The sequence below is a fragment of the Lagopus muta genome, chromosome 5 (genome assembly GCF_023343835.1).
Source record: "Lagopus muta isolate bLagMut1 chromosome 5, bLagMut1 primary, whole genome shotgun sequence".
Classification (NCBI taxonomy): domain Eukaryota; kingdom Metazoa; phylum Chordata; class Aves; order Galliformes; family Phasianidae; genus Lagopus; species Lagopus muta.
Window position 1 is genome coordinate 58,236,588 of NC_064437.1, and position 14,257 is coordinate 58,250,844.

General features: G+C 46.1%; 1 protein-coding gene across 9 annotated transcripts in view; it reads right to left on the reverse strand.

The window, feature by feature from the left end:
* AFAP1L2 (actin filament associated protein 1 like 2) overlaps positions 1-14,257 on the reverse strand; it is a 55,544-nt gene that overhangs the window by 16,883 nt on the left and 24,404 nt on the right. For 7 of the 9 annotated variants that reach the window (XM_048945446.1, XM_048945448.1, XM_048945445.1 and 4 more), the window contains exons 2-4: positions 5,617-5,751; positions 5,021-5,098; positions 1,641-1,732 (exon numbers count right to left, since the gene is read on the reverse strand). In XM_048945446.1, the coding sequence (XP_048801403.1) occupies positions 1,641-1,732; positions 5,021-5,098; positions 5,617-5,751 (305 nt within the window). The remainder of the gene's footprint in view (positions 1-1,640; positions 1,733-5,020; positions 5,099-5,616; positions 5,752-14,257) is intronic. The other 2 variants (XM_048945442.1, XM_048945449.1) reach the window with 1 other exon arrangement.

Here is a 14,257-nt window from a genome sequence, read left to right on the forward strand (position 1 = left end):
ACAATGGAGCATGCAAATAAATCCATCTTGAGAGTTCACATCTGTACTGTGTGATTTTCCCAGAAGATGGCTGCAGGAAGCAGCAGAGCAAGGAGAGCTGCCAGGGCCACCAGAGGATGGAAGGGCACTGACATCCAAGCCACAGCCTGTGGGATGTACTGCCTAAAGACTGCTCTGGGACAAAACCAAATCAGTAGGAGACTGCTGGGCCACTCTCTCTTGGGCAGCTGACTAGCTGTTGTCAGTGAGCACTGGACACAGCCCTCTGTGCAGAGCTTTATCACCATATTTCTCCTATGCCCCAAGAGGCAAGTCTGAAGCTTCAGCATGGGATGCTTCATCACCAACCGAACATAAAACCCCAAACATAAAATAAATACATCCAGACATTCTCTCCTAACCTCACCCAGGCGGTCACTACTCACACCTACACAGGAGCACCAAGCACAGACAATTCATTTTGCCACAGTAGCAATTTCCACCTTCTAATTGAGACCACATTAAGGATTTCCCCAGCAACACTCCTTGAAATATTTAAGTACCTCTGAGTGCTCAGATGTCTTTGCAGCCAACAGCTCCTCAGATGCTCCCAGTGAGGAGGTACTTGATTGCTTTATGCAAGTGAGGTTATCTCCACTGGCAAGCAGTGAGAGAAGGCAGTTCTGGCACAGGCAATTGGCCTGGGAGCAAAGAATAACCTTTTCAGCTATCACTGAGGACTGTTTTTCCTAATTTCCTCATTTAACTTTCAACAATTTTTAACAATTGCTGTATCAGAAAGGTACAACAGATGCTCTAGAGCCATCCTATAACACCTGATGCACAGCCAGATTTTCAGGGCAGAAGCCAGGAAACAACAGCAGATCAGGTGCAGGCATCCTAAGAGCTGACCCTGAACAAGGGTGTCTAAGAGCTGAGCTGTCTGAGGAAAGGGCTTTGAGTGCTGGGTTCCTTGAGTCTCCCTACCAAAGAGTCTCTGTGGTAACTAGCTGTTCTGCTGAAGCACGCAGTCTGTCCTGGGGAAGGAGCAGGTTCTCCGTGGTCCTCCCCCACACTGCCCTTGTTCACACCCCCTGCCCTCCTTTTTCCTTTCACATCCCGAAATCCCAACTGCTGCAATTCCCACGTCAGACCATCTACAGAACAGCAACATCCCCCACGTGCATCCCCCAAGGACAGCTGGGTTGGCTTTTTGGCACGAGGACAAAATCCCACTGAAATCTGACCATGCTGAACTATACCCTCACTAGATTTATGGCTGTCCCTATGGAATAATCTAAAGGAACACTGCAGTTTTTTGATGCAAGCCCTCAGTAAGCTGGAGCACAGCGCCTTGGTCTTGCATCTCTGAACACTGAAAGCAGTAGGAAAATGTGTTCTGTAAGGCAGTGCAGCCCCACATTGCCTTCTCCAGCCACCTTCCTCCCAGGCCTGGGGCAAAAATCCATATATCGGGGAGCTCCTAGCTGAATTAACAAAGCTCATCAGGCCTGTTTGTCTGATGAGCAAACTGCTGGCAGAGGTCTGTCCATTTAGCCACGCTGCACGCATGGTCATAAAAGTGACCATGAAGTGTTTGGAAGTTGATGTCCCCAGGTTGAGGGCTAGGCAGTGAAAAGCAAAGGCTCTGTAACACCTACCTTTGGAGGGGGCAGCTCTGGAAGGCTCTTCTGGGGAGGGGATGAATGCAGTCCCAAGTCTCCATTGGTCAAGGAGTTTTTCCCATCCAGAGCTGCAAGCCAGAAACACAATTATATCAATGACATGTGGCATTTCCCAGCAAAACACTGGCTAGGAGGAGGTGCGGGAACAGTAAGGTACTATTTAGGTAGGAAGCAGAGGGATAATTAGAGACAGCACTGAAGTATCCATGTCACTTCAGGCTATGTCCAAGAATGTGGCATGAGGAGACAGAGCAAAAGAATCTGATTCTGATTTTTTGAGGGTCATATTTTTCCTTCTGGAAGGAGAACTGTGAAGCCCAGGCCTATTGGGTTGGGCTGGGCTGCACAATGCTTCAAAGACAGCAAGGAACAGTAATTTAATTGCTATTGAATCTACCAGCTGAGGAAGAGATGCTCTTGAAGCAGCAGAGGCCAAACATGTGAAAGGACATATGGCAACAGAACTGCTCCAACTGATCAGCTTCAGTCTCTAGAAAGTCAATTTTTCCAAGCAGCTGAATGCAGGGATTCAGTAGCCAGAGGGTATGTCAAAGGCTCAGACAGCCTGTGTGCAGTCCTCCTCAGCACAGAGCTCCTGGGTGGCCTCAGGCAAGTCCACAAATCCCATGACCTCCAAGACAGCAAATTCAGTGATGTTCAGGAACAAGTGGGAGACAGGCATTGAAGAGCCAAAAAAATTAAGAATGTTACTCTGCTTTATTCTGAGCAGTGTAGAAGTCCCTTTTTATACAGCGTCTCTCTGCAAATACTTTGGGAGAAACAAGGCTGAGATAATTCACATCTCGCAGGTTCAGTTGATTAAGCAAGGGAATTAAGTCCAAAATCTGCATTGAGTTGATGCTCTGGGACCCTTGGTCACCTGCTAAGGCTCCAGCCATGCTCCTTGGGCACACACAGGAACCACCAAGGCATGGTGCAGCAGTGCCCAGCAGCAGTTAGCACTGTACTTAAAAGATGCTGGCATCAACCTTGCTGCATATTTCTGGGCTTTAAAAATAGAAGATGGAAACCACATTACTTTCTTCCACTCTGGGGCTCAGAAGACAGAACAACAGCTCTGCCCCAGGCTGCAGCGAGCTCCCAGCTGGGTGGTGCAAGAGACCAAAGCACATCTGTCAAGGCAGATTGCTCCTTCTGGCACAGGCTTTTTGCTCATCAGCACCAGCTAAATGCAGAGACTCACAGACTGACAGACATCAATGCACAACACAGGAAGGACTGCTGGATGTCTCATAAGGTTCCAAAGGAGAGATGCACCTACTAAAATCCCCATGATTACGCTGCTGGAGTCAGGAGGTTGTTGGAAGTCAGTCTTTATGCAAGTGGACCAAGGAGTTGCTGAGGCCATTGCTGCTTTTGGAAACACCAGAAACAAGACTGGGATTTCCTAAAGCCTCAGTGCACATCTCCTTAGAAGGGAATTATCTCCACATTCAGATATCCACACAATACACCTTATGGGTGCTTCTCTAGCAGAGAAATGGACAGGCCAGCCTGCACCTTCCTGTGCCAGGCAGAACCTCCCAAGCTCAGCTCTGCAGAAGAGCAGTCACTGCAACAGTGCTAGCTACTGCCTGACCTTTGCAAGTGATGCCTATCTGTTTTCAGCTCTCTGGCAAACCTAGAAATCATCTCATTGAACCTCATCATGCCAGGAAAATGCAGTTCCCCTCCATTAGGGGCTGAAGTGTTATCATTTTGGGAAGCGTTTCATGCTGTGTTGCTACAGCACACCCAAGCCCAGCTATGGTGGTGTGAGAAACCTGCAGGGCGTGAGAGGTCCCACTGACCTCAGCCACAGAAATGTGTTCACCACATCCCACCAAAGGATGTGGATAAGTGAGATAAAGAGAGCACTGGGGCATCCGTATCACATCTCCCAGCCCAGTGGGCACAGCCCTTTCCACCTGCTAACCACAATCCTGCAGGTCCCACCGCTGCCGAGACACGCACAGACCTTTCCATGCAGTGACTGACACAGGCTCAAGGCTGTATACCATGATGCAGCTATGGCCAAGATTCCACGCGTATCTCACTGACTGCAGCATTTCCAAACAACCTAGAAGTTTTACTTGGAATAGGGAGGTTGCTGAAAACAGAGAAAGAGACAAGCGCCAGATCCCACAGGGAGGGACTGAGTGGGTCGGCTCACAGCCTGATGGGGAGAAGTCTGAAATAGAAGAAGCAACACTAAAAATAAGTTGTCTGAAATACATCCCTGAGTTTCAGCATGGTCAATCAGTGCAAGCCGTGCTTTACCCACCCAAATGACAACTTAGATAAAGAGGTGCATCTGTTGTGACTCAGCCACTAAGAGCTACTGGGTGGCTGTGCGGTCTGGTTACAGAGCATTACAGCATGACCCAGAGGAGCCTGCCTGTAGCTCATGCTGGGGCTGCCTGCGTAATGCGGGAGGACATCCTATCCTCAGGGGTATTTGAAGTTAACCTAAATTCAGCTGCAGGTAGTTTAAAAATGAACCAACCAACCAAACAAACAAACAAGCCAACACAAAATGACAAAACCAAACCAAACAACTCTGAAAACACAGAAACAGTGCAACCCTGACTAGTGTAGGATCAGCACATCAACAGCTGGCTGCACTAATGCATCTCCTTGTTGTTTTGGACTGGAAATTTCAGGGTTGGGTCTGCTTCTGACTGCATGTGCATTAAGAAGATGCATGTCAGCAATAACTTGCTCTGTGCAGTTATCAAATACAGCATTTGTTATGGACTTCAAAGAGCATAAGTAATTTTAAAGAATTATGTTCTTTGCCTCAATATAAATTCAAAACTTGGGAAATCTAAATTGGAAATGAAGCTTGGTTGTAGGTTTAATTTCTTGGCTTGTACACTGCAGATCTGTCAGCCCCCAGGGGACAATGTTCCTCTTCTCACACAGATGGTGCAGGCCGTGTCTGGGGGGGTCACCTTGCAGGGCTGTGACAGCTCAGACCCTACTGCAAAACAACACCAACAGGACAGGCTTTCAGGGTCTCGAAAGGTGAAGTGACTTCTTCCATGGCCAAAGGAAACATGACAGCTTCCTTAAATATTTCAGGCACTGGAGCTGCAAGCCTTAGAAGGCAACATTTTTTATCCCAAAATAATGCTCTCCAAAGTGCTACTTCCAGGAATAACCGCTTAGTGTTGGCAAGGACCGTGATGTCCAAAGGAATGCAATGAAAATGGCAGCCCTTCCACAATGTCAGCTGCTTCAGTTCCCAGAGCCTCCAGAGAGGCCTCCACCAGCCTCATAAACCAAGGCTCTGGCCCCACATGCACCTCCATCATCTTGAGGAACGAGGCAAGCATTGACCTTCAATTCCTTACCTTTGTCTTGCTTCTCCTGGTCACCCTGCTGTCTGTTGACAGTCACTTTGTTCATGTAAATATATTCTTCATCGCCTCCTGCATGCAAACAAAGGCAAAAGTGAAGCCTTCATATACCCTGTGTGGAAAAAACTTAGCACTGGGAAAGCAAAGACAGATGTAAGAAGTGTCTCTGCTAAGTGCACACTGGGGAGAGCATGTTGGTTGAGACAATGTACAGAAAAAATCCCAAGCAATAATAAAAAGCAGAAAAATTAAGTGCTGTGCAGTCCAGGAAATTCCATAAGTTAAAATTTCTACTTAAGCACTAACTTAGCCAAACAGCACATCCTGTGTATCTTACAAAGTGGATTAAATAAACTTAAGGTTTAATAAGGAAAACAGAAAGGATCAGGAATCTTGGGAATCCTCTGCTTGTAAAGCTGGACACATAACTATAGTAATTTTACATAAACAGTTAGAGGTCACTGCAAAAATAATCGCCATTTCATTTTCTCCTTTTAAATTTCATGTCTATCATCCCTGCCAACCTCCAACAAAATGCTGCATTGGGACCCCACAGCCGTTCCCACGAGAGCCCGCCGCCCCAGCCCTGCCTGTACCGCTGGACTTGTTGTACACCCTCAGCAGGTCAGAGAGGAAGCTCTTCTTCACGAGAGCAGTGCTGCTCAGGTTCTCCTTGTCCAGTATCCTCAGAAAGTCTTCAAGTTCTGTGAGCAGCTGCTCGAGAGCTATGAAAGCAACAGAGACAATGGTTGGCAAAGCCGCTCGGTGGCATTTCAATAGATGACATACATTGATTTGGTATTTTCCATTTTTCTGCATTTTTTTTTTCTGCCCAGGAATAACTTACATTTATTTTTCCAGCTTCAACCCTCCCTCTGGTAACAAAAAGAAATTCATTTAGCCTGTTCAGGCTGCTAAAATCCCAGGTAAACACCTTCTTCCTATAGTCCTTTTTCTCAAGGGAAGAAAAATTTAGAGGGATTTTGAGCATTAAGGCTGAGACTGCACAAAAGCATCCATCAAGATCTTGACACCTGAACCTTGTGTCCCTTCAAACACCTATCAGAAGCCACCTGGATTGTTATCTATCAACGACCCTGCTTTTCGGTTCCACTTCCCAAGCTCAGTCCTTATTTCCCTGCAATGACTTGACAGCATCCACACACCATGGTTTCCTTCTGAGATGGTGCTGCTCAGCTCTGCCACTGACCAATGGGGCTGACAGGGCTCACACTGAACAGCAGGCGTTTAATCACTTGCTGTTATTTGCTCTGAAATTTTTCATGGGCTAATTAGCAGCTGTGTCAGGACCACGTTCCACAAAGGAAATAAGAGGGTGTTATGTGAGAGGGGAAGCACAGCACAGGAACAACAGTGAGTGGGAAAAGCAGGCAAAACCCAACTGGTCAGAAGTTCTCCCCAGTATCTCCCTGATGCTAAGGACACTGGGGAAGAAGAAGGGCAGTGGAGTGAGGTTACCACTGCCAGGCCAGGACCCCTCAGCACACCGCCAAAGAACAAGTGGCTGTGACATCTGGGTGACCTAACTGGGGCGATATGCCTTTGCCTTGACTTACAGCATTTCCATTCTACTGGCTGCCATGTGAATCACAGTACACAACTGTGAGCCATAGAAGCACCCACGTTTCAGCTCTACAGGGCAAAGCATCCGAAGCTTACTGAGTTTAAGTGAACTTAATGATCCTTAGAGGTCCCATCCAACTCGGGAAATTCTGTGATTCTGTGATCAAGTGCTACCACCTCAGTGTCACAAGGAACACTGGTGCAGGAGAGCCATCACCTTATCACTTGCCCATCTTTAGCTGATGACCACTCCTCAGGTGACAGCTTGTTAGAAGATGGAAAAAAAAGAAGATGGAAAAAGTTACTGTAGACTGTAAAGTTTTCTGTTGCTAGCTATTAATTCAAAATCATGCTGCTGCTCTCACACTGTATTAAACTTCAGCAGGTTGACTCTTAAACAGTCTAATGAGTCCAGATCAATCAGTAGTGGCTCCACAGGAAATGTCTAACTGCTATCTCTTCACCCTTCATCTTATATCCTCTACACCCAATTCATTCTTTCTGGTCTGATTTAGGACCATTAGGGAGTGAAAATGTCTGCATCATGCTGCATTAACTTGAATGTTTTTGTTAGCTGCTGTTTTGCCTGGCTAGAACCCACAGTTACCCAGAGAAAGTTAGAATCATTTCAAGAAACAATAGCATTTTTCATAAGCTACAAGGAAACAGGTAGTATCTGGGGACAATATGAGATAACACTGATAAGCATCTCTAAACAATGAACTGAGAGCACTTTGCATCAAGTGTGCTCAGCGCCTGCTGCTATCCAGCATCAGGGAGCCTGCTTCTCCCCAGCTTCAGAAAGCTCCACTGGGGCAAATCCCACTTATCTGCTGCAGCTGTGCCCTTCTGAAAATCCAAATCGAGGTCAATTCCTGCTGAAGTCAGACCTAAACGTATGTTCCTGTCAGTTCATCCCAGAGGACAGGACTTCGGTGTGTTAGCGATGGTACCAGAAGTAACACAGCACAAGAAAGAACTAAGCTTAATTTGAAGGTTCAGAAGTTGTCAGTTGCCCCAGTGGCCCACATGGCAGTCGTGATCCTGCCTTTGCAGGGAGGAGAGGATAATTCTCTCCTCCACCCCCACAATGGCAGAAAATGACTTTATTCTTCCCCTAGGCTTCCACAGCTAGCTTACACACAGGGCCAGGCTCTTGTGAATGACACTACAGTAGGTTACATTTTCCAGCCCACCAAAGCTGCATTCAGGCTTGCAGCGATTCAAAGCAGCTCATTTGGGATGTGATCTTGGGGCCACGGAGGTCAGTGGAAAGACTTTGTCAGACTTCATGGGATTCAGACTCAAGAGATTAGTTTTGCTCCTCTTCAGCAAGAAGCCGCACATAAACCATCTGCTTCTATGCAAGTATCACTTTCATCTCAGCTGGACATTCCCTATCTAAACCTGATACCTGCAAAAATAAGCCACCATAAAAATGAATGTGACCATTCATTCTCTCATATCAGAGGAGAACAATCTAAAACTCATCAGAGTGATGAATGTAGGAAGGAAGAAGGCTGAGTACAAGGCCAGATCCGCTCTGCAAGCAACAATCACAGCAGGTCCCAGCAAGTCAGTAGAATTAAAAACAGTTATGAACCCACATATGTCAAACCACCTCAGGACCCAGAGTGCTGGAAACTACTGCTTGATCTCAGCTAAAGACCTCTCGTGCTGTGGTGATGATGTGCTGAACATATTCATGGCAAAACCACACGGGTGGTTATCCAAAGCAGCCTGAAACAAATGGCTCTCCCTCCTGGCAGCATGTTGGCAATTACTCCCATAGCTATGCTTGCTCTCCAGGGCAGCAGCTACAGATGCAAGGAACGCATTTGCAAAATCAAAAGCTGCGAGTAGCAGAATGAGAAATCAGAAGTAGACAGAAAGCAGAGTCACAAGGCAGTACAGTTCTCAAAGATGCTTTTGTGAAACGTCCTCCCGCAGCTATAAGGCTCTTCTCTCATACCTTTTGCAAAGCCCCAAATCCAATGTTGCTCAAGTAATCTTTCTACCCATCTACTTCTATTAGAGGCACTACTTCAAATAAATGCCTTCACAGCACTTGCAAAAATTCTGCCTTACTTATGAAAAACAGACTACCTCTGAGGTTAAGGCTGGGGAAAGCAAGGCCCAGAAGAATTAAAAGATTTAGCCAAGGTCACTGTGGAAACCTCAACTGAAGCCAATTCTCCCAAGCCCCAGGACAGAATACTCCATCTCCTCACCAAGTATGGCCAAAAAAATAGGTTAGATTAGATAGCACAACACAGCTCCTATCATGCTCTTCTTCATGGCCACAAGTCTCAGTCACGGATACAACTATAAGGATTTCCCAGTTAGCAATGAAGAGAAGTGTGGGTGTGTAATTGTCAGTGCACAGAACTTGACTCATCCAACTGATTTGTCAATTAAAAGACAGAACTTTAAAATACACAGAAATCTTACTTTTAGTGGTGTAGGAAAGACTTACCGGGCACAGAATACAACCAGAACTACCAGCTCCTCTTGCCTGCACTTAAATGGAGGAAGAGAGCCATTTTCCCCCCTTTTCAGCCCAGGACAATGAAACCATTTTTGCAGAGACTCCTGGGCAGCCCTCTGACCACAGCAGATCTCTCTGTACGAAGGTTGCAACTTTGGTGGCAGCAATAAGCAAAGAACTGCTTGAAACACAACTGATCTGTTTCAATGTCAATTCAGTGACAGAAGAGAGCACTGAAAAGGGCTTCTTTTGGCTCCAGTCTATGGCCTTTCTTTGCAGACAGAAAGTCCCTTGCACTGCAGCAGTGTCTGTCCTAGTTCATGTAAAGCTAGAGCCAAAAATGCAGTAGCTTGCAAAGCCCCCATTGAGGAAGCACATTCCTTGCAGTAGAGCTGCCAATTTTGCCTGACACCAAGGTCACTGAAAGGTAAATGACCATTAAACTAGATTATAAAAAGCCATTCCCTTCCAATAATCACTGATCTTTGTCATTTTGCTACAATAACAACCTATGTCTACATCTAATTACTTCATAACTTGACCTTATGAGGAAATGGAAAGACAGGCTCAGAGTGAACTTCCACTCAAGTGTTTTAGTAACCACTGGACAAGATTATAAGGCCATTTAATCTAAATTTGATTATTTATTTTATCAAGGTAGAGGGGCCCCAGCCACTGTGTAAAGGATTCTAATAAGATACATGCTAAAAGATAAACTCTCCTTTGCAGAGACAGGAGGTGGAAGATAAGGAGTACTGTTACTACCAGGAAACTAGGGCAACCCTGCCTGCAGCTGGGAAGTTGGAACTAGATGATCTTGGTGCTCCCTTCCATCTCAAGGCATTCTATACAGGTGAGAGTGATTTGGCAAAGGACATGGTCTGGTCTCCGGTCCATCCCCAAAACAATCTGGCTTCCCTGTGTCCCAGTTTGCAGCTCTCACCCCCAGATCACTCTTCTCTGAACCCTGATGCATGGAGGAGAGGAGAACCATGTGGCTTAGTAGGTCAGTGTCTCAGCAGTGCTCAATAGGCTGATGAGCGCAGGATGGTAGGCAAGAAGTTTGCCAACTTGGTTTTCATTGCCACAAACCAGGTCCCATTGCCCTGGCTGGCATCTGCGCTGACAGGCCAGCCTTTCTGCTTTAGCTTTTCATGGGAAGAAAAAAAAAAAAAAAGAATAAAATACTCAATCCAGTGTCAGCCGGATGAAACTCCTCCATTTTTTCACAAAAGAGTGTTTCATAAATATTTGTAGAAAAAAGAAATCTCCCCACAGCAAAATGTGAAGTGCTGTGTTTATCAAAGGAAAGGAAAACAAATAATACCAAAAAGAAAGAACAGCAGGCCTCCAGTAAACACTGAACTTTCTCATTGAAGAATCATTGCTAGATTAGAAGAAAAAAAAAAGGTAAAAGTCACAAAAATAAGGCAAGCTAAAGTCCCTCTAAACATGGAAATTAGAGAACTAGCATATTTTCCCTATTAAGCCTGCTGTGTCAGCCAATTATGACCACTGTCACAAAGCTGTCTGATTTCCAGACATAATAAGTGCTAACAAGGAAGAAAGAAAAAAAAATCCAGACTGCTTCTATTGCTGCACCTAAAATCCAGCACTGCCTGGCTTCACGCTCCAGCCGGGAGCATTGGGCTTGTCTTTGTTGCAAAGGATGAATCATGCAAGGATAGAGGCAAACAATGTGTCTGGTGGGCTGTGGGCTGTGGACTGCACAGATGACCCCCACCAGCTCTGCGTGGGCTGCTCTGGAAGTTGGAACAAACCTCGCATTGAGAAGTGGCAGCTCTAACCTAGGAACTCTGAACTTTAACAAAACGGCAGCAGAAAATGCACACAAAGCGTTTCAGTTTGCTGAGCAAACAACAGGCTTCTCTTCACTCCACTGGAAGACAAGGAACGACATCCAAGAAAAATTAAGAAAAAAAAAAGAAGGAAGAGAGAAGGGAAGCAAGACATGAACGCTGTCATAAGGAGCTCTAAGCAATCTGGTATTGTAGTGCCATGTTGCTTTTCTATGTGCAATATAGAGGAGCCGAGTGAAAATTCAGGGTGATACTGCGATATCTTTCTTTGCAAAGCATCTCAGTCTTTCCATAGCAGACCAACTGGTGAGTCACTGGAGCTCAAACTGACAAACAAATTGGTTGGCTGACAGCTGAAAGGAGCCAGTGTCACCTCCCTTTGTAACCTCAAGAAGCCCCTGAAGTGTCACTAGGCCATGGACTGCATGTCTGTGCTCCAGCGCTCAGGGACAGCAGTAACATCAGCACGGGGTCCTAACAAACTGTGCTGGGATGTGGGGCTGTTTGGGCTCTCACCATGAGAAGTAATGCATCCCCAGGATATGGGGGACCAGGTCACGTATCGCCCGCCTAAGAAGTAGCTCTCACTGGAGCAGGATCGAGCTAGGGAACAAGAGGGAAACAACTAAGGAAATAGCAGCACAGAAGCCAAGAGGGCAAGCTGGGATCAAACTGAATCAGGACAGACATCGGCTAGAAAAATATGGAGCAAGTCAGGCAGGGCAGGATGTTAAAGAAGGTCCTCTTCCTAAGGTAAATATCCCCGAGAGCAGGCTGGAGCAGGCTCCCTTCCCAGCAGGGAGGAAAACAATCCCAACAATTTTTTCAAAGCAGAAATCTTGTTTGCTGCCAAGCCCCAGAGCTGGATCCTCCAGTGGTGTGACAGAGACAGAACTTGCTCTAAAGCTGCCACCACTGATTCCCTTCTCTCCCCACAGCCCTTCCTGCTGTGTTTTCTCCCTACTCCTTCACTTTTCTGCTAAGATTTAGGGTTTTTTCTTCCCCTTCTTGTGAAGTTTTGTTCTCTCCCACTCTCAGTCCTTAGACTCTGCACAGCTATTTCATTCTGGGGTTGTGACCACCTGACCTGTAACTTAGAGGACTTCCGTTGTTTGCTATCTAATGTAATGTATCACTATATCCAGGAAGGGGCTACTGAGAGGTGTTTGATCAAATAGAACAGCTGTTCTCAAGAAGAAAAAAAAAAAAAAAACCCACCAAGAACTCAACTATGCAATTCAATTTGACATAGCTCAAATACAACATGAGCATCTTGTGGCCCACTCAGCCATGTTCTTCTCTTCCTTGCTGCAGTGTGTGTTCCATGGAGGTGGCAACATGCACTCTTACACCACAGGGCCTTGCTGGGAGAAAAGTGCTCTCTATCACAGCCAGCAGCTGATTCCCAAAAGTGCTCATTTTCCTCCTGCAGAAGGAGTAGCCCCAGGTTAGGGCTGCTTTAGCTCATGCGAGGAAAAGAAGATGGTCTTGGAAGGCCTCTGGGTTAGGAAAGATGGATTGTTGTCAAAGTGCTGCAGAAGGCCTTGCATCATTCCTGTCCATCACTCTGCATGGCTATATCCAGAGGAAAGCACCACCTCATCCCTGCCCTTCAGAACAGGGGAACGGCAGGCACACTGACATCAGGAGCCCATGGCCATGGGATCCCTCTTTCCCATAGGAAAAGGAAACCTGGGATGCCACGTTCACAAAGCAGTGACTGGGAAAACGTGAGGCCCTAAAGAGATTAGCTATCAAAGTGATGGTGAACGACAGCCCTGGAACAACACCCCGTGGTTTGTACCACATCAATGCGAGTACAGGAGGTTAACTGCCAAAAATACTTGGAGATAGATTTTTCTTTTCTCTCTCACAGGCAAAACACAAATTAAAGGAAACTGCCAGATATACAGAGGGCTTTTTTGAGTGTTTTTTTTGGGGGGAGGGGGGGGATAGAGGACATGCACACACACATGCACACCCCCTCACATCAAAGCATTTTCCCACCATTCTTTGTTGATTTAATGGCATCATTCCTCCAACAAGCATTAGAAACATAACAGAAGGGGAAGACAAAGCAAAGGGTTTGAGAAAGCAAAACCAAGAGCTCTGGGATCAGAGAGAGGCAAAGAGCCCTGGTGTCCCCTGTCTTCTCCTTGACATTTCCTCTACAGCAGAGCCCTTCGAGCTGTGCTGTGGCATCACAGCCAGGGCTGAGCCCATTTATAGAGCTGTAGAGCAGAACGACTGCACAAGACTACTGCAGTAGTGTAGGGGAATAACAGCATGCTGACGTCAACCTGGGCAGGCTTGAGACTTTCTCTAGAATGCCATGATACTATCATCAGCAGACAAGCTTACTCCAAAATATTATTAATAAAAATAACAAAACAAAAAAGGTAACAACATGTAATAGTAATAAAGAATGTGCAGACATCACCTAGGATTGAAATTCACCAACTCTTCTAAACCAACTCCTACTGATCTTCAGCTTAGGGTTAACAAGTGTGGAAATGGAAGGCTTAGAACTGATGAAGCACTGCTTCCTCCTGCCCTGATTCACCAGCACTCAGTAGGCATTTCCCAGCAGGGCCCCAGCACCTGCCGGCACACAAATGGGGCTGAGGCAGCACAGCTCCAGGACAAAGAATGGCCTTTCTTTTTTTTTTTTTTTCCAAGAAAATTGGAAAAGTTCTCCCTTTCTATCCTCTGAGGCATGAGAAATGAAAGCTCTCAAACCAGCAAAACAACCATTTACTGGATAAAAAAGATTTTCTTACTTTGTCTTGCACTTTGTTTACATGAATGAGAGCCAGTTATGCTGAGATAAATCTCTGAAACCCATTACATAAATACTCTGAAGGTATCACTAATCCTATCACAGATTTAAGAGTTAGATCATTATTTTCATTTCCCACTTCAGCAGAAAATCTGTGTCAAGAAGCTGCTGATGAACAAGCTCAAGGCTTTTCCAGCAAATTCGGCTTCCTCAGAACTTCTCTATGTTCCCATCTGACTCTTAAATCTCACCCTTAACAGACTTCTGAGGGACCATTGTAGCTTGGCTCTGATTTACCCTGCCTGCAATCTCTCTTCCTAAGGAAGGTTCAGGATGGATATTAGGAACAGCTTCTCCAAAAGGGTGATAGGGCACTGGCACAGGCTGCCCAGGGAGCTGGTGGGGTCACCATCTCTGGGGGTGATCAAGGATCATGGAAAGATGTGGAAATGAGGGACATGGTCTGGAGGGCAATACCAGTGGTAGGTGGACAGTTGGATGTGATGATTGTAGGGGCCTTTTCCAACTTCAGTGATTCTGTGATAGTGAACAGCTGTGTC